Genomic DNA, 16460 nt, shown 5'->3' with positions numbered 1-16460 from the left:
AATGTGTTTAAAGCATAAGCAATTAATAACTGCAACAGGCTGCAGTTTTGGAACAGATATTTCAAGAGGCTGAAGAGATTCTAAATGTTAACACACTCACTTCAAGCAGATACTGCTGGCTATGAAACATACATCAACTCCATCAGTAAAGAATGTCCAGCCTTTGGCTGGTCACCACAGGAAGGACACTGACAAACAGCAGAAACCAGCAAGAACAGAAACGGGGACAAACAATGTTAGAAAATACAAGCTGAAAGCTTTATAGTGCATGGTACATTAAGAGAATAAGTAGATAAAAGGCTATGAAAGGTTTAGACACAAGAAATAGAAAAATTTCTTTTCAGGCTAAATGGTAACAACCCTCCTGGTAAGGATGCTTCCAAGTCTACCAGCAAGATCACTGCAATGCAAAATAATGAAATGTCAAACATTCAGATAATATTTGGTGTATCCAGACCTATGGAATAAATGCAGACTGTTTTTTACTATGGAATTAAAAAAAAAACCCCAAAACATCTTTTTGTATCTGTGCTCAGACATGCAGTTTGATAAAGCTGACCCAGTCTGGGCTCTGTGAGGAGCGGAGTGATACAGTCTTTTTAGGTCATTTCTAACCGGGGATATTCCCTGATTCTAAGAGGAGCTTCAATGTAAGTAACTAAAAACAAAACCACCAACCACACTGCGCTTCTTTCCTTCCACCCTTTACACAGACATCCCAGGGAAAGAATCAGCTGACTGCTGTTAGACTTACGCAGTACGAATTCTTCTAACACTAGATGGCATCAACACTGTGTATACCATCTGCATTTTTACCTTTATTTGTGAACACTTGAACAAACAAAGGAGAGCAGTATCTTGCAAGTTTAATCAATTTTAATGTGCTGGATATTAACTCTTCACCACTGGGCAAGGAAACATCAGAATATGATTATGGAAATATACATTTCTTGCTCTTTTAGTAAATATTTTGGTTTTGATCACTTTATAATACAGTGTAACCTATGCAAAAGTAACTCTTAGCAGATGGCATTTTTCATGAAAAATATCTGAATTAAGAGCACAGATAATTGCCAAACCTGCATTACTTTCCACTCTCTTGGAGAAAGCAGCATATGACAACAGACCTCACAGGAGTGCCCATAAACAATTATGTTACAACCCAGATCATGTCACAGCACAGTGGCACAAGCAGCAGTTATGGTTGGAAATGGTTGTAGTAGAGTTTTACAGATCTAACTTCTAAATACAGTACACTTTGCAGCAGTGTCCACTCATACTGAAAAGCATTCATAAAGACCTCTAGGAGTGTACCCTGACATCCAAGCAATATGTTACAAGGTACGACAGTGAACCTAACCTTGGTTCGTTTTATGAACAAGAGACAGAAATGGACAAATTATCAATTAAATATGCTTAAGTAATGAAGGATTTCCATTATCTTTCATCTGGCACATAACAAACAATAGTTACAAATGATGAACAAAGGATGTTTTTGAGGAGAACATGCAATTTGAGTCTTTTGATTTGTATCCTACCCAGAATGAAGTGCCACAAGTCTGCACTAGGGCAAGAATCTCAGCAAGCTTGATGGCAGAAGCTGCTTGTAGCTCACACGTTTTCCTCTGGGACAACTAAAGCTAACTTCCATGCTGGATTTTCAGACTCAGCAAAAATAAACTATTGCCAAGGGTAATCCAGAAATTGAAGTAAAATTGCATGGTGTGAAGAAATCTGATACAGGGTAGAGCTGGATTTTAATAATCAAAATGCTAAGCTATGAAGGAAGAATTCAGCTGATGAATATAGTTAATCTTCCAATTATAATCTTCCAACAGGATTTCAGGGACTCTTCCTTTTGAAGTTAATTGATGTTTTTCCACTGACTTCAGAAGAAAGATTGGGATCTTTTAATGAACTCTCCTGATAAATTAACACTTACGGATAATTTTTGAGTATGTATCTTCAGTTAAAAATTTGTTCTTGCCTCATGCAAAATTCATTTTTAAGCCCATGGATGGACAGAAAGGCATAACCTTAACTGTGCCAGGTAAAATGTATTCTACCCTAACTCTATTCTGCACCAGATTAGTCTTCATGATTTAGGTACCTGTCAATAGTCTCAAATGGCCTCTTATGAAATCTACAAAACTTTATTTCTACATGTAACAGAAAGAATAGTGGACAGCAGTATACACGTACATAACTACTGCTGCACAGTTGGTGAGGTCTCACAATAGAAGTTTTTGGTTCCTAATGTCTCTTAACTTATTTCAAGCCATCAGCTAAACAAAAGTGACAGCAGCCACAACTCTACTTGGTACTCACAATGCCTGGCTAATATACTTTAGTCTTTGGTTGGAGATCATTGTTAGCTTTAAGAGAGTAACTTAAATCTCTGTTCACATTTAATATGTATAATAAGCTTACAAGATGTGTGTTTCCTACAATATATTACGGGACAATGAACCATCCAATAACCAGCACCTTTGGTTACTGATTGCCTGTGCTAAATTTCAATGTTAATTTGCTCACACACTCCCCTTAAAAATCCTTTTGCTCCTTCCCAGCTTTATGACCATTATGAAACATTCATAAACTGTTTCTCTTGCTTATCATCTAGGCTTCATCAGATACTAAAATTGATATTGTTTCTCACGACAGCATGCCAGGAAAGGATGCACTCTGACATGAACAGACTGTGATGAGATACCTACCCACACACTTGGGCTCCTTTGAATCCCACAGTGAGGTTCCCAGGCAGGTCAGTTTGGCATTTCCTTCTAATTTATAGCCTTCATTGCAGGTGACAAAACATTCCGTCTTATAGGAGATATCAGCTGTTGAACAATTAATGTGTCCATTCTCAGGAGCCCAAAGCTTGGGACATGTTCGAACTGCAAAGGGAAAAAAATATCATTTCACTCAGCAGAACTGAGAATCTGGGGAGCAACTCCAGCCCACTCAGGTTTTAAGGGACTGGACAGGTTCTGGGTTGTACACTTACTAAGTAGCTGGAACAGATTTACAGAATAGGGCTGGAAGAAGGCTAAGTTTTTCAAAGGATTAATGCCTTGCTTTTCTTGAAGGAGAGTCTTAATACATATGAGGTTAGGCACACACTGACCTGTATTCTGACATAAGCACTTTAATTGTGCACAGAAAAGTTCCCAGCCTTTGTACACTTAGCACTGTGCAACTTGTGATACTAAAGTCTGCAAGCCATCAAGAAGGCATGGATGCATGCAAATGCAATCCTATAGAAGAGTTTGGGTCTTCAGATGTTTCCAATTCCTCCGCCATGCCTGAGAGTTTGGGAAATTTCTAACTGACAGTGTAGTAAGGACTGAAGGCATGTCACAGGAGAGGCTATGAGCTTAATATGGAAGATGACTGTATTGGTAATGCTTTAATTTATTTCATCTGTTTCACCATCTTAAGTTCTCCTAATAAGACTGTATTCTTATGCACTGCCTCCAGCCCTTCTCCTCTTCAGCCATTATCTGACACTTCTCACTCATTCCCTTGTGACCCTCTCAGCATACATCCTGCTTGGATTTGGGTCCACCTCTGTCAAACAGCTAAGCTGTACAGGTTTGTGTGATGATGACATATATATATGATGACAGGGTAACAAGCTGAAATGTGTAGATGCTTGCTGGGGTCCTACTGCATCTTTTTCCTCAGTAATTCAAGCCTATCTTCCCTAAGCAGCTGCTGCTTTCCCAAATCCTATGGAAAACATGTATCTCAAAAAGTGTTCTCAGCCAAAGCCAGTAGGTGCTGGTCAGTATGTTCAAAAGTCTTTACTGGGAATAAAACGAGAGCAAACACTGTGATCACTCTAAAATATAGGCAAGAAGGCTGCAGCTCCCTAAACTGTTGTTTTCCTAGGACTGTTTACACAGTTTCTGTTGACTTACAGGCGGTAGACAAGCTCTCATGATCTACAACTTCAGAGCTGTGGATGACTTCTCTGTCCCTTGGAATGCAGATTTTATCAAGAAAACCATCCTTGCTGCTGCTTGGTAGGAGGCAAACCACAAGCTCCTCTCCAAGTGCAATTGAAAGTAAGCCTACTTGGCAACTTTCTCTCCTCTTCCCAGTAGTTGTTTACTGTTTATACTGATGAGACAGGACATGCCTCCAAGCAGACATGCGTGTGGGCACTCCCTCAAACTAATAAGCAGGCAGATATCCTGAGTGGTCCTTAAAATACAATCATCTGTAGAAACGGTACTAGCTACAAACTCCTCAACACTACAAAAATACACCATGAAATTATGTCTTTTGTTAAAGCTATAGGAGCGCCTGAGTGCAGCAAAACCCTGGATACGAAAGAAAGAGTCACTCAGATACATCTAACACATCTTTCTGTTACCACTATTTCTGTCTGCACTTTGAAAATATTACTCCTCATGCACAGACATGTACAGAGGGACTTGCCAGAAAGTGTATTCAAGAGAATAAAAAAAGATCTTAAGACTTTAATTTTGCTAGTGACAATTAGAGCTTTTGAGCCGCTTTCTAGTAAGCTGTATCCTAACTGAACTGCAGTGAATAAGAAAGACATTTACTAGCTGAATCATATATGCTTTGTGCAACAGAGGCTTTCTCTTTCATTGCTTCCAAGGAAGCTCTTCTAGAGGAAGCAAGTACTACCAAGCTGTGGTTATTACTGATGAAGCCAAAATGAATTATGAGCACTAAGGAGGTAACCAACAATGTTAATGCCTATAGGGAAGGTGCTCCCCAACTCCTTTCCACCACCTGTTAAATCTCTTCTGATAGACTGTGTAACTGCAGTGCTCCTGTCTCCTCAGTGTTTCAATGTTCACATTTCTTTGGTATTTCAGTATGCCCCTGGTGAACACTGGGAGCTGAGCCCATGTTATTCTGGTCATGGTTTCAGGTCTTAAATGCAAACTAATCTTGTCAACCAGGCATTTTCCAGGATCAAGAAGTACTTCCACAATGTCAACGAAGACAACAACAAAAGCATATTCTGCTTGCTCTGTGTTTTCTCCTAACACATTTTTTCTGGCTTAACTACATACTCTGTAGGGCTTTCTTCATGGGTCACAGTTAATTGCAAAACACAACTGCATTGAATGCTTTCTAATAGCAGAGCAGATTTTAGCTAGCAACTGAGGAACATTTAATGTCAAAATTCAAAGCAGTGCCAAGGGATTTTCCTTCGATGCCCCTTCCTAATTTATGCAATAAAATACTCCTGGGATTAACAAGACAGCTATAAACTGTGGCTTTGATCTCACTCCCTTTTATACTCTGAATGAATGGAGATGAGCAGATCCAGTATGTGTAAACGTGGGATTTCTTAATGTATTTAATGGGAAGTCTTTAGGACAATGGAGAGACACAAGAAAGGCAAAAGTACACCCTTCCAACACTCCAAAGGAAATTGACCCAATATTAAGACAATATCTCAAGGCAGATTTTCCCTCACTTTTCAGGCAGTTTCCCAGTTAAAGAAAAATCATGTACCCACACACAGCAGAAATGGCATTGCCTGAATGACTAGGGTAGAACTTAACATTTAGTGCACGCTTCCACTAAGAGGTAATAGATGCAGATCTGCACATCCTCCTATCTAATGAGCAGAGTAACCCACTGTTAAGAATAAACTAACCTTGCAGGAAAAGACTTTGCAAGCACACATCCATACCTCTGCAAGTAGCCTCTGATCCAGACCACTGGCCATTTGGCTGACAAAGCCGGATACTGCTTCCCACCAGATCAAATCCTGCTTTGCATCGGATCCCACAGGCAGCATTGAAGTAATTGTTGCAGACATTCTGGACAAAGTAACCATTTTCAGGGGGCTTCAATTCAGGGCAGTGAACAACTAAATAATTAAACAACCACAACAGAGTTATGACACCAGTTGTAGTGTAAAAGCCTACTGAAGGAAATAAGTATTTTTCATTTCCAGCTCCACTTGCATCTTGGTAGTTTTGCTGCATTGGAATGATACATAAAGTCCTGCATGCGATTTTACTTGTCTTTCATAGTGCAAAGATGAACAGTGGAACTGTCCCAACCCTGGCCAGAAACACTTACCTTCACAAGTTTGTCCTACAGCATGATATCCCTCCTGGCATGCACAGTCCTCAATGGAGGTGCTTCCTGGTGGAGAAGTATGATTCTCATCAGGACACGAGATACAAGTGCTTATTCCACCTGGTGAACTCTCAGGCTTGTATGTTCCTGGTGGACAAGCTGTTGAGCAAAACAAAACAAGGAAAGGGTTTTAGGATATGAAATGCAATTTCACAGCCGGCATCATTTTTCAAGTGTGTTGCTTCACATTTTTTTTACGCTTTTCTGTTTTCCTTCATACAGCCTGTGTCACTTAAGGCAAGAATGTTATCTTCTTGCAGTACTTGCAGTGTTGTAAAGGGTGAACTAAACTCCACTCCCCGAAGGTTGCTCCAGGATCTGCTTGAGGACTGCAATGATGTCCAAGAATTACCTCCTTCAAAAGGTACCTGATCCCAAAAGACAAGTCAGATCTTCACTGATAAAACCTTCACTAACTTTCTGAAGACACTGATTTACAGCTGTACCAAATTAATTCAGGTGACATTCATTCAGAACTAGCATGAAGTTTATGCATGCAGATTCTTAGCACCAAGACAGCAAAAGAAGTTCACAAAACCCCTGCCCTTGATTTACACATTTTGATTTACAGATGAATTATACACCATGCTTTCGGTAGTGTATAAACCACAATGAAGCAATTAATCAAACTAACTGCTCTTGGCAGCCTTGGCAGTCATTTACACCCCATTTAACATCCGTAACTCTGTGTATGGGCATGCACAAGCCTTGAAGAGATTTCTTACATATCTTCAGAGGCAGGGGAAAAGGACAGGGAAAAGTGACCTCACATTTGAGAACTTCAAGAAGGCTGGATAAGTCTGAGCACTATATCTCTTTCTCTGCTTTGAATTCTATTCTTCAGGAACCTACAACAATTATCCTCATTTATTTCACAAAGCAGATCAGAGAACAGGGGAGACATCACCAAGTGCTGATAAAGTACTGATTCATGAGTCTGACACCTGAAAAAAAAGGTCCGTTGACTTATCTGAGGAAAGGAATCACTAAAGAGGAATCTGGACAGGTTGGATAGCTAGGCTGAGACCAGTAGGGTGAAGTTCAGCAAGACCAAGTGCCAGGTCCAATGCTTTATTTAGTCACAACAACATCAAGCAACACTACAGGCTTGGAACAGAGTGGCAGGAAGACTGTACTGAAGAAAAGGAACAGGGGGTGTTGATAGACACTTGGCTAGATATAAGCCAAAGGTGTGTCTAGTTTGCCAAGAAGGCCAATGGCATCCTGGCTTATATGAGAAACAGTGCAGCCAGCAGAAGCAGGGAGGTGACCATCTCCCTGAACCCAGCTCTGCTAAGGAGAGCACTGTGTTCAGTTTTGGGCCCTCATTATGAGAAAGACATTGAGGCCCTGGAGCATGTCCAAAGAAAGGTACTGAAGTTGGTGATGGGACTGGAGCACAGGTCTCAAGAGGAGTGGCTGAGGAAAGTGGGATTGTTCCGTTTGGTGAACAATGAGGCTTGGGGGAGATCTTATTGCTCTCCAGAATTCCCTGACTGGAGGTTGTGGTGAGGTGCTGGTCAGTCTCTTCTCCTGGGAAACTAGCACTAGAATGAGAAGGAGTGGCCTCAAGTTGCACCAGTGGAGGTTGAGACCGGATACCAGGAAAAAATTCTCCAACAGACTGGCGATGCACTGGAATGGGATGCTGAGAGAGGTGTGTTGAGTCACTGTCCCCAGAGGTGTTCAAGAAGCATGCAGATGTGGTGCTAAAGATGATTTTAGAGGTCTTTCCATCCCTCAATGACTCAGTGATTTTATGAAAGCTTAGCAAGAATTCTGAGTAAATTATACAATAGTAGCTTTATTATCTGTACATTTTTTCTATTGGCCATACTTTTCCATGCAGACTGAAAGTAAACCATCCCATTTCCTGCCCTCAGCATACTTTGTACTATCTGATGTAGCTCTGCATAGTGCAGAGACCTGCACAGGGCAAACGAAAGCTTGGCTCAGTTGCTCTCAGCTTATTGTGCCCAACCATACATGACCCCTGGTTTTCCACCTTATGCAGTAAGGTAAGAAAACAGCTTACTACTTTCTTGGCAACTGAAAAAACGTACCCCCCCTTGCCCCCCCTCTCCACAAAAGCACAAAAGAAACCCTTGCCTCCTTTCCTGAGGCTTGCCAAGCAATACTCAATTTTCCTCAGTCAAATTTTAGGGTCTTTAAAAATCAACCTGTATGAACAGTTAGCATTTCTTTCCAAGAAAAGCACTGTCTTTTGAATGGCTTCCAGAGATAATATTGCTGTTTCATTTTCTGAAAAATATGCAATTCTATTTTCAAGAAAGCAATCGAAGTGGTTACCAGTTAAGTGGTGACGTTGGGTGTTGCAGATTGGCTTCAAGCTACATGCATTTAACATACACTTTTAAAAAGACAATGAAAACACCTACACAGTAGATGGTGTATGTACTGCTGAAATGCAAAGGAGGGAAACAGGATAGAAGTATATGATTAGAATTTCATTTTTCATTTGGGACTGTGACTTTTGAAAATTAAAAAAAAATAAATAAAAAATCTCCTTCATATATTTTACCCACTTTCCCTATTGAAGATATTCCTCTTGGAAAGTTATCGTTTCCTTCCTCTCTTTTGTGTAGAAATCTTCTCTCTGCATTTCAGGTCATCTCAGATGAAGAAGTAGAAGATCTTTTCTAATTCTGTTTGGAGAGCTATAGGATGAAAATAGGTATCTATACTACAATGTGGGCACTTTTGAAAACCAAGCCTGCTTACAGCTTTGAGTCAGACTGGCTTTGACACAAATGGTTTGTTCTGAAATTACACTTGCAATTAGCTCTTGCCAATGAAGACACAGGAGTTAAATAATACCGTTGACGTTGTTACTAAGGTCTGTACTTGGACAGATGAGTTCTCCAAATACCCTGATTCATTTTCAATTTGCTTGCTACTGCATTTTTAGAAAGCTGAACTATACCTTACCTTGGCTTTTTATGTAGTTTCTCCATGCCTCAGTCTCTAAATTGCTCACTGACCCTCCCCATCTCCCCTTGACATATTCAGCTTTCAAACTCCACCTGAGCTACACTCATTGGTTTAAATATGAAGCACAAGCACCCTGACCTGTATTCATTTTGTGCATTTCCATCACAGCCACATAAGTAAGTCTGGCCGTAGTTTAAGCTGAAACCACTCACACTCAGCTGTGGAAGATCAGAGGTACATCTGCTTGCTGCAGACTGGACTTGCCCACACCTGATTCAGCTGGCCTGAAGACCATGTCCTCCATGCACAGGATCATGGCCTGAGTCCATACACAACGATGCATTCACAAGCAAGAAAAAACTGCATCTGAAGAACACATTGTCCCAGCCATGAGGGATCACACATGCTGCTCCGAGGTCTTGTCAAAGAATCAAGTTGTGTCAGATTCTGCAAAATTTGGACCAGCATTCTGCTCTCCCTGATTTGTCTTCTATACCCACACAGTTACCTACAGGGAGAGATCATTTTCTCCAGCAATAATTTGTAAAAACAATTTTTTTTTTACAGGAATGAAAGTATATCTGGTAGCAGGGACTGGTGTGATAACTCAAATAAGCACAGGTCCCAAGCCTTCCAAGCACACAAAGGTGGCTCACACTGAAGTTGCCTTCAACACCAATCTGCTTCCATAACATGGGAGATATTCACCAACAACACTCATTCAGATTCTAGTGTCCATGGTAATGACAGTGCATTAATAGCAAATGAAAGTGAAATAATACATGCTTACTTCAGCATGCCTCCTGTATTATCCTCCTCAGTTAAGCTCTCCTGGGGTATACAACTAACTGAAAAGGAAAAAAAAAAAATAAATCTAGCACTTTCTTGGCTTTGAATACAATAGGGTATGATGTGTTCTCAAGCTAACAATGGAATGTACTTTCTTACTTATCTGACAAGAAAAACATTAAGTTGCATGTAGAAATGCATCAGCAGAAAGCAAATATGACACAGGGTAGGAATAAGAATACTTCAGTCAATGCATATGTATGGACAGCATAAAAACAGGTGAAAACATTGCCTGAACCTGAACAATGGATGCGGAAAGTCTACAGCAAAAACAACAACAGAAAACAGAAGAGAATTTCAAATTAATATTAATTCTGCTCTGCCTGCATACAGATGACCAGTGTGATATTTTAATCCTCAAGCAAGAATTTAGCACTGTAAAAACGACAACACAAAACAAAGTATGTTTCAGAGATTCACTGAACACTTAACATGCATTATCCCATTGGTTTTAAACTGCAAATACTAATGCAGTGGCAAACTTAAGTCAACTGGCATTGAATGGTATGAAGACTACAGCTGGGACTGAAGGAAATGTGTATTCTTCCCCTGAATGCATTAGTGCAAATTTTAAAGGCAAATAATTCTGCATAAAAATGTAAATCTTAAAATCCTGGGAGTGCAGGCAAGCTCAATTTCTTCTCTAATTACGCTAGCATATCTAAGTCACTGAAATGGAATTATTCTTGATTTATCCCAGTATAAGAGAGAAGAGAGATGAACTCCATGTATTTCGAAGATTAATTTGAGGGATTTCCTATTTCTTTCAATTCCTAATTTCTCCCACTAACTACATTTATTCAGTAATCTCCAGCATGAGCTGTTCTTTCCATAGCTGATGCTAATGAAGGATATGATTAAAGGTTTATCTCCTGAGGATATGGCAGGAATCAGTTAAGCAATATCCTGTTCTCTCCTGCATCAACCTGAGCTCCATTTGTACACTGCTATGGAGCTGACTGTAGGCTGTAGTTCTCATTTTTCCTCATACATGTAAAGCTTAAATGAAATGATACTTTGATGCAAATCACAAATATAGAAATGGGTTTAACTCAATCTCCAAACTTCCAAAATGAAAAAAGCCTAGTTCTCCACTTAATTAAATTGGTTTTATATCACTGCAATTACTTTTATGACACTGATTACATGGATATGCCTTCAGCATAACAAAATGGCAAATTTGTCTCAGATCATTTCATGAACATCTACTACAGTTTCAGTTTAGTCATTTATTAAAAGTGATAAAGTCATATGTCACAAGATCTCTCAACAGTGATCACTGGATGTTTGTATTTGATTCTTCTCCTGTTGCCTCAGCCCTTTTTTTTTAACTGAACATACATGGAGGGAATATTTTTGTTAATGTGGATCTTTGACCTGGCAAACAAGGTCTTGCATTTTTATTCACTCATTGGAAGCTATAGCGAATATTCAGTACGTGCCTAGAACTACTCTGATTATAGTCCATAACATCAGGAGAAGCAAGAACTCAAATTAACTCACATTTATGACTTTGGAGGAGAAGAACTACAGCTTGAATGCAAGATTCTTGTGCCTTGGCAATATCAAAAGAAATTGGAAAAATAGAAAAGATGTCTTCCTGACTTTCATGTGCATGGAACAGGTGCTTGAAGCAGTATTTCACATTATTCATGGTATAAATCGAGCACCATGAATGGGCCTCACCATTCAGCTCTGCTATTTTTCTAAACAGAAGTCTAAACTTTCACAAGGAATCTAGTATAAAGAATTTAAAGAAGTATATTACCATGCATTGTATCTTTGAACACTGGTATCTTCACTTCTTGTCACGACAAAATGCTGTGTAGTCAAATTTGCCTAGGGCCCCAGCACACCTTTTAGAAGAAGCAATGGGAATGAAGGGACTTATGTCCCACGACAGTGGCTTGCAAAATAAAATATGCAGGAAGCAGCTGCTTTGGTCTGCAATTCAACCTTCACAGAGGGAATATAAATCTCCATTTCACACCAGAAACTTCACAGAACTGCAGAATGGTTTGAGCTGGAGGATCTCAGGGATCATCACGTTCCAAACTCCTTGCAACAGGCAGGCTTGCCAGCCACTAGACAAAGTACTAGATCAGTGAAAAACCTCTCAATAACATCTACATCTTCCCTCCTTTAGTTTAAAATCACTTCCCCTTGTCAAGTCCCTCCTGCTCATAATCTTCTTATAAGTACTGGAAGCACTGTCTACACAGGGGAGGTGTCCTAGCCCTTTGATCATCCTCCTGTCCCTCCCCTGGACCCTCTCCAAAAGCTCCACATCTTTCCAGTGTTAGGAGCCTCAGACCTGAACACAGTACTCCAACTGGGATAAAACAGCGACAATCTAAGGAGGAAAAACTTATTTTACTAAATATGATATCGAAATACAAGATAACACAATATAATATAATTAAGGCTAACAAATCGAACGAAACAGAGAGAGAGAGTCTCCGAAAACCGAGAGGCCTACTGTGAACTCTAGGCGACATGGCTGGAACGCTTCCCACTCTCCGAGAAGTTCGAGAGAAGAAGGAGGGCACTCCAGCCTGGGAACGAGATTATATAGAGTCCTGGTCCCGTGACTTATTGTTACTCCTGTTGTTCTCTGGGATATGTAGTCTTCTTCATGAGGGCAGAGGAGAGGGGGACAATCACCTCCCTCACCCTGCTGGTCACCTGTTTTGATGCAGCCCACTGACCTCGCAGGCTGCAAGCGCACACTACTGGTTCATGTTCAGAACTTCACCAATCAGAACCTTCTTGGCAGGGCTACTCTAAAGTTCTTCTCCCAGTTTGCATATGTATCTAGAATTACCTCAACCCAAGTGCAAAACGTTGCACTCTACTTTGCTGAACATCATTAGTTTCACAAGGGCCCACCTTTCAAATTTATCAAGGTCTCTCTGGATGGCATCCCTTCCTTCTGCCCATCTTACTCATATGCAGAAAAATGGTCTGCACTATACACTGAAATAAACCTCTCAGGACCTACACACGAAGATCTTAAAGTTTGCTTCTCAAAGGCTTGTAGCTTTTGTTGTCACATTTAAGTTATGTGGGAAGGGTTTTTGTTTTTAAATCTCTTATATGGCAGTATATGGCAGCTATGTCAGAACAGGCACTTTGTGCCCATGACATGTATTTGGAAAGCTGAAGAGAAAAAAATTAAATCTTTGTCAGATACTCTAATCCTCTTTTCTGTAGTATGCAACATGTATGGTGTCATAAAAAACATGAGCCAGAAGCATGCAAGGATTACAAGAAATATGTGAGGAAGTAGCTTTAGTTAAACGCTTGATATGTATGACTGCAAAAACCCTGTGCTCACCTTTAAGTGTATGGATCAGAGAAGGATTTCTAATAAGTCCCAGCATGTTCTCCAACTCTTTAATACCTCCTGGCATATGCTCTGCATTAATTTTAGACAGAGCTGAACCTGTTCATCCATCTGCTCTTTGTCAGGGTTCCTAAGTATTCCTTCTCACAGACATGTGATCAGCACTTTAACAAGCTAGATGTCTTCTCCATTATTTTTTGATGTATTTTGCTCTATTCGATTTACAAACTTCCCTTAACTGAGGCAGTGGGCTGAATCAAGTCCTAAGTTCAGCTATTTTTACGCATCAAAACAGAGAAAGGACAAATTGAATTAAAACTTTTCATTGAGTTTAAAGACATCAAAAATTCAACACTGCACACCCAGGTAGGTTTCAGAACTGAGAATGAAATTTGGGATGACCTAGCTCCAGCTCTCAGCAGAAGTAACCTGCACACAATGAGAATCTTGGATGCACTCCCACAGGGCACAAGAATGGGAAACTTATCTAAAAGGAAATACAGTCCTTTGAGTGAGCATCACATCTCAGCATCCTAAGCATAAATGGTTTGTAGGAACAATCTCCCTGTTGAAGAATAAAAGCTTGAAAGCTGTATCATACCCTGTAGAAACTATAATGCCTGCAAAGATCTTCCACAGGGAGGTCTGGCTGTGGGCCACAGCATCCCTGGGTAGGCTTGGGGTCTGAGTGTGTAGCAGTCACCAGCATGACTACTTGAACTGAGGCAGCTTTGATTTAGCAGTCATGGAAGACAGCATTTAGTGAAGGGCCAGAACACTACTTTCTACTGAAAGAAAAATGTGAGCTTATGATCACAAAGATAATGTAGAGCCAGTGGTGAAATACAGAACTTTGCTGGTTAACTACACACAGAAATGACATTTGTGTAATAAAATTAAGCTCTTTTGATTGAGATCTCAGTGCCATTTCAGACCATGCTTATAAGTTTGCCATTTGCACAGACATCACTGATGCTTTTGGAGGACACACAAAAAGCAAACGTGAACATGACTGCTAAGTATGAGTACCAGACCATGACAATTCTTCTGAGCTTAGACAATGATTTACGTCCTTATGCCATCACATATTTCTAACATACGCCATGTTAGAACTGTATGGTCAACACCAGAGGTACTAAAAGGTCTGAGAAGTTACATTTGATTGCATAAAGTTTACCATGCAAATGAGGATTATTTATGAAATTAATTATGTGCAAATGAAGTTTCTGTGTCCAAAACTCTGCATACAATCAGACTTAAAAGGGTAGATACAAGCATTTCTGAAAATTCTTTGCTCTGAACAGAACTACTCTAAAGCAGGCCTCTCTGGACACAGTCCTCATAATCACAGACACACATTCCTCAGTAACCTTTATCACCGCTGATGTGTGAGCACATGCTACTGCAAATACTCCTGTTCCAAGAGCCCTGGATCTCTGGATAGCTTCCTACTATTTAAATGAATAAACACTGAAAAGGAAAATCACCATCCTGTCTTTAGTGCACTTTTTTTTTTTTTTTTCTTTTTTAAACCATTTTAATGTATGAAGATGCATTTTTGCTGTTACAGATCTGCAGAAAAATACAAAGAGGCTGAAATAAACCGAATTCTATTAAAGGAAACAAACACATTTCATTTAGTTTTGTGCTATGCACAGATGACAACTGATTCATAAATGTAGTATCTGGTCTGAAAGCAAAAGAAGCTCAGTTTTTTCTAGATTTGGATCTAACCATTGTAAAATGTATCCAACAACTCTCCTTTTTGCTTTTGTTGACAGAGAGGGTTCGGGGCCAGGAAAGAAAAAAAGGACAGCCAAGAAATATTTGCAGCGTGGGATTCAAATCAGATGTGGGGAGAAAACTCACTTCATCCTCTATCAGTTTACCCAGGTTTCACAGTACTGGTATGTTTCTGTAGAAGAGAACATCTTTGGTGGTTAAAAAACCCATTCTCCATCGTGCTCGCCTGCTCAGAAACTGACACATTTGTGTTTAGATAATCTTGGGACTTAAGAGTGTAACTAAAAAATAATTCTCTGTTCAAACTGGATGTTCATACTGGCTTTCTTAAGAGCAGCAATCCATATGGAGGGTCCTAGAGGAGTTGGAGACACCACATCTTCAGCTTTCCTCCTCCTTCAAGCAGAAACTGCAGATTTAATCCAGCAAAACATTAACAGGCTCTGGTAAAGACCTGAATTGTCTTACTAGTCTAATCTGAAATGTTCTACAGCTACTGCTGCCTCCAGCACCCTCTTCCAGTGGTGGCTGCTGCCTAAGATTACAAAGAAAAAAATATACACCTATTTCTGTCTCCTTTCTCTGCGGATCGGCACAGCTCCAGTTGCTGAATCACAGGGGGAGAATGCATCAAGTGAAAGCTATTATAAACAGGAAAGTAAAGCCATTTCGGCCAGACCTTCAATAAACTGTCACTACTGCATAAGGTGCCAAATTTGGCCTGCTTTCCACATCTCTTTATTTTTATCATTTAAATATACTTTTCAACAACAGTGATTATACTCCTATTAAGTAACACTTCTGAGCACTGAAGATACAGCACATGACTGTGCAGATGGGGAACATATGCCACTAATTCCATGTTTATTTACTTAGCAGCCTGGGGTGAGAGTCAGACAGTTTTTGGTTAACTTATGAGAGCTGAAGCACATGTAATGGCTCAGGCCAATAATCAGACAATAAAAAGTGGTGTTTTTGCCAATTATTTTTTCACATATTGTGAAACTACCCCAGCTATCCCTGTGTAGAGTTCAGTAAAGTGCTGTAATCTTCATGTCAGAGTTTCTACTAAATTCCTGGAATCATTATGGATACCCACGGTTTACTGTGAAAAATACCACAAATCCCACTGTCCATTCCTTACACAGAATTCTTAGGAAAACTGACAGGACCCCTGAATTCTTTTAAAATGATCTGAACTATGCAGATAAAAATAAGAGTTTTGTTTGCGGAATGTGAAAGTGCTGGAGAACAACCAGATCAATCTGGTCAGTATTAGCTGCTGCATGCTCAGAAAATATTCAGAGAAGAGATGGCTTCTCATTCTGGTTCCCCCAATTTTCCATGTCCCTCTCCCTTCTTATTTCTTTGTAAGACAGAAACAAAGTTCTTCCTTAAGGACTCTTGCTGAAGCAGTCAGCTGCATGCA

The 16460-nt window shown here is 40.0% G+C and overlaps 1 protein-coding gene across 3 annotated transcripts in view; it reads right to left on the bottom strand.

Moving 5' to 3' along the window:
• Positions 1–16460, bottom strand: part of SVEP1 (sushi, von Willebrand factor type A, EGF and pentraxin domain containing 1) — a 115832-nt gene that overhangs the window by 66663 nt on the left and 32709 nt on the right. For all 3 annotated transcript variants that reach the window (XM_015849871.3, XM_015849872.3, XM_085530196.1), the window contains exons 4-6: positions 6082–6240; positions 5687–5866; positions 2718–2897 (exon numbers count right to left, since the gene is read on the bottom strand). In XM_015849871.3, the coding sequence (XP_015705357.2) occupies positions 2718–2897; positions 5687–5866; positions 6082–6240 (519 nt within the window). The remainder of the gene's footprint in view (positions 1–2717; positions 2898–5686; positions 5867–6081; positions 6241–16460) is intronic.

Source organism: Coturnix japonica, chromosome Z, assembly GCF_054131305.1.
Source record: "Coturnix japonica strain WE chromosome Z, WE-NBRP24, whole genome shotgun sequence".
Lineage (NCBI taxonomy): Eukaryota > Metazoa > Chordata > Aves > Galliformes > Phasianidae > Coturnix > Coturnix japonica.
The sequence above is the reverse complement of the archived record's forward strand: the minus strand, read 5'-3'. Positions and strand labels throughout refer to the sequence as shown.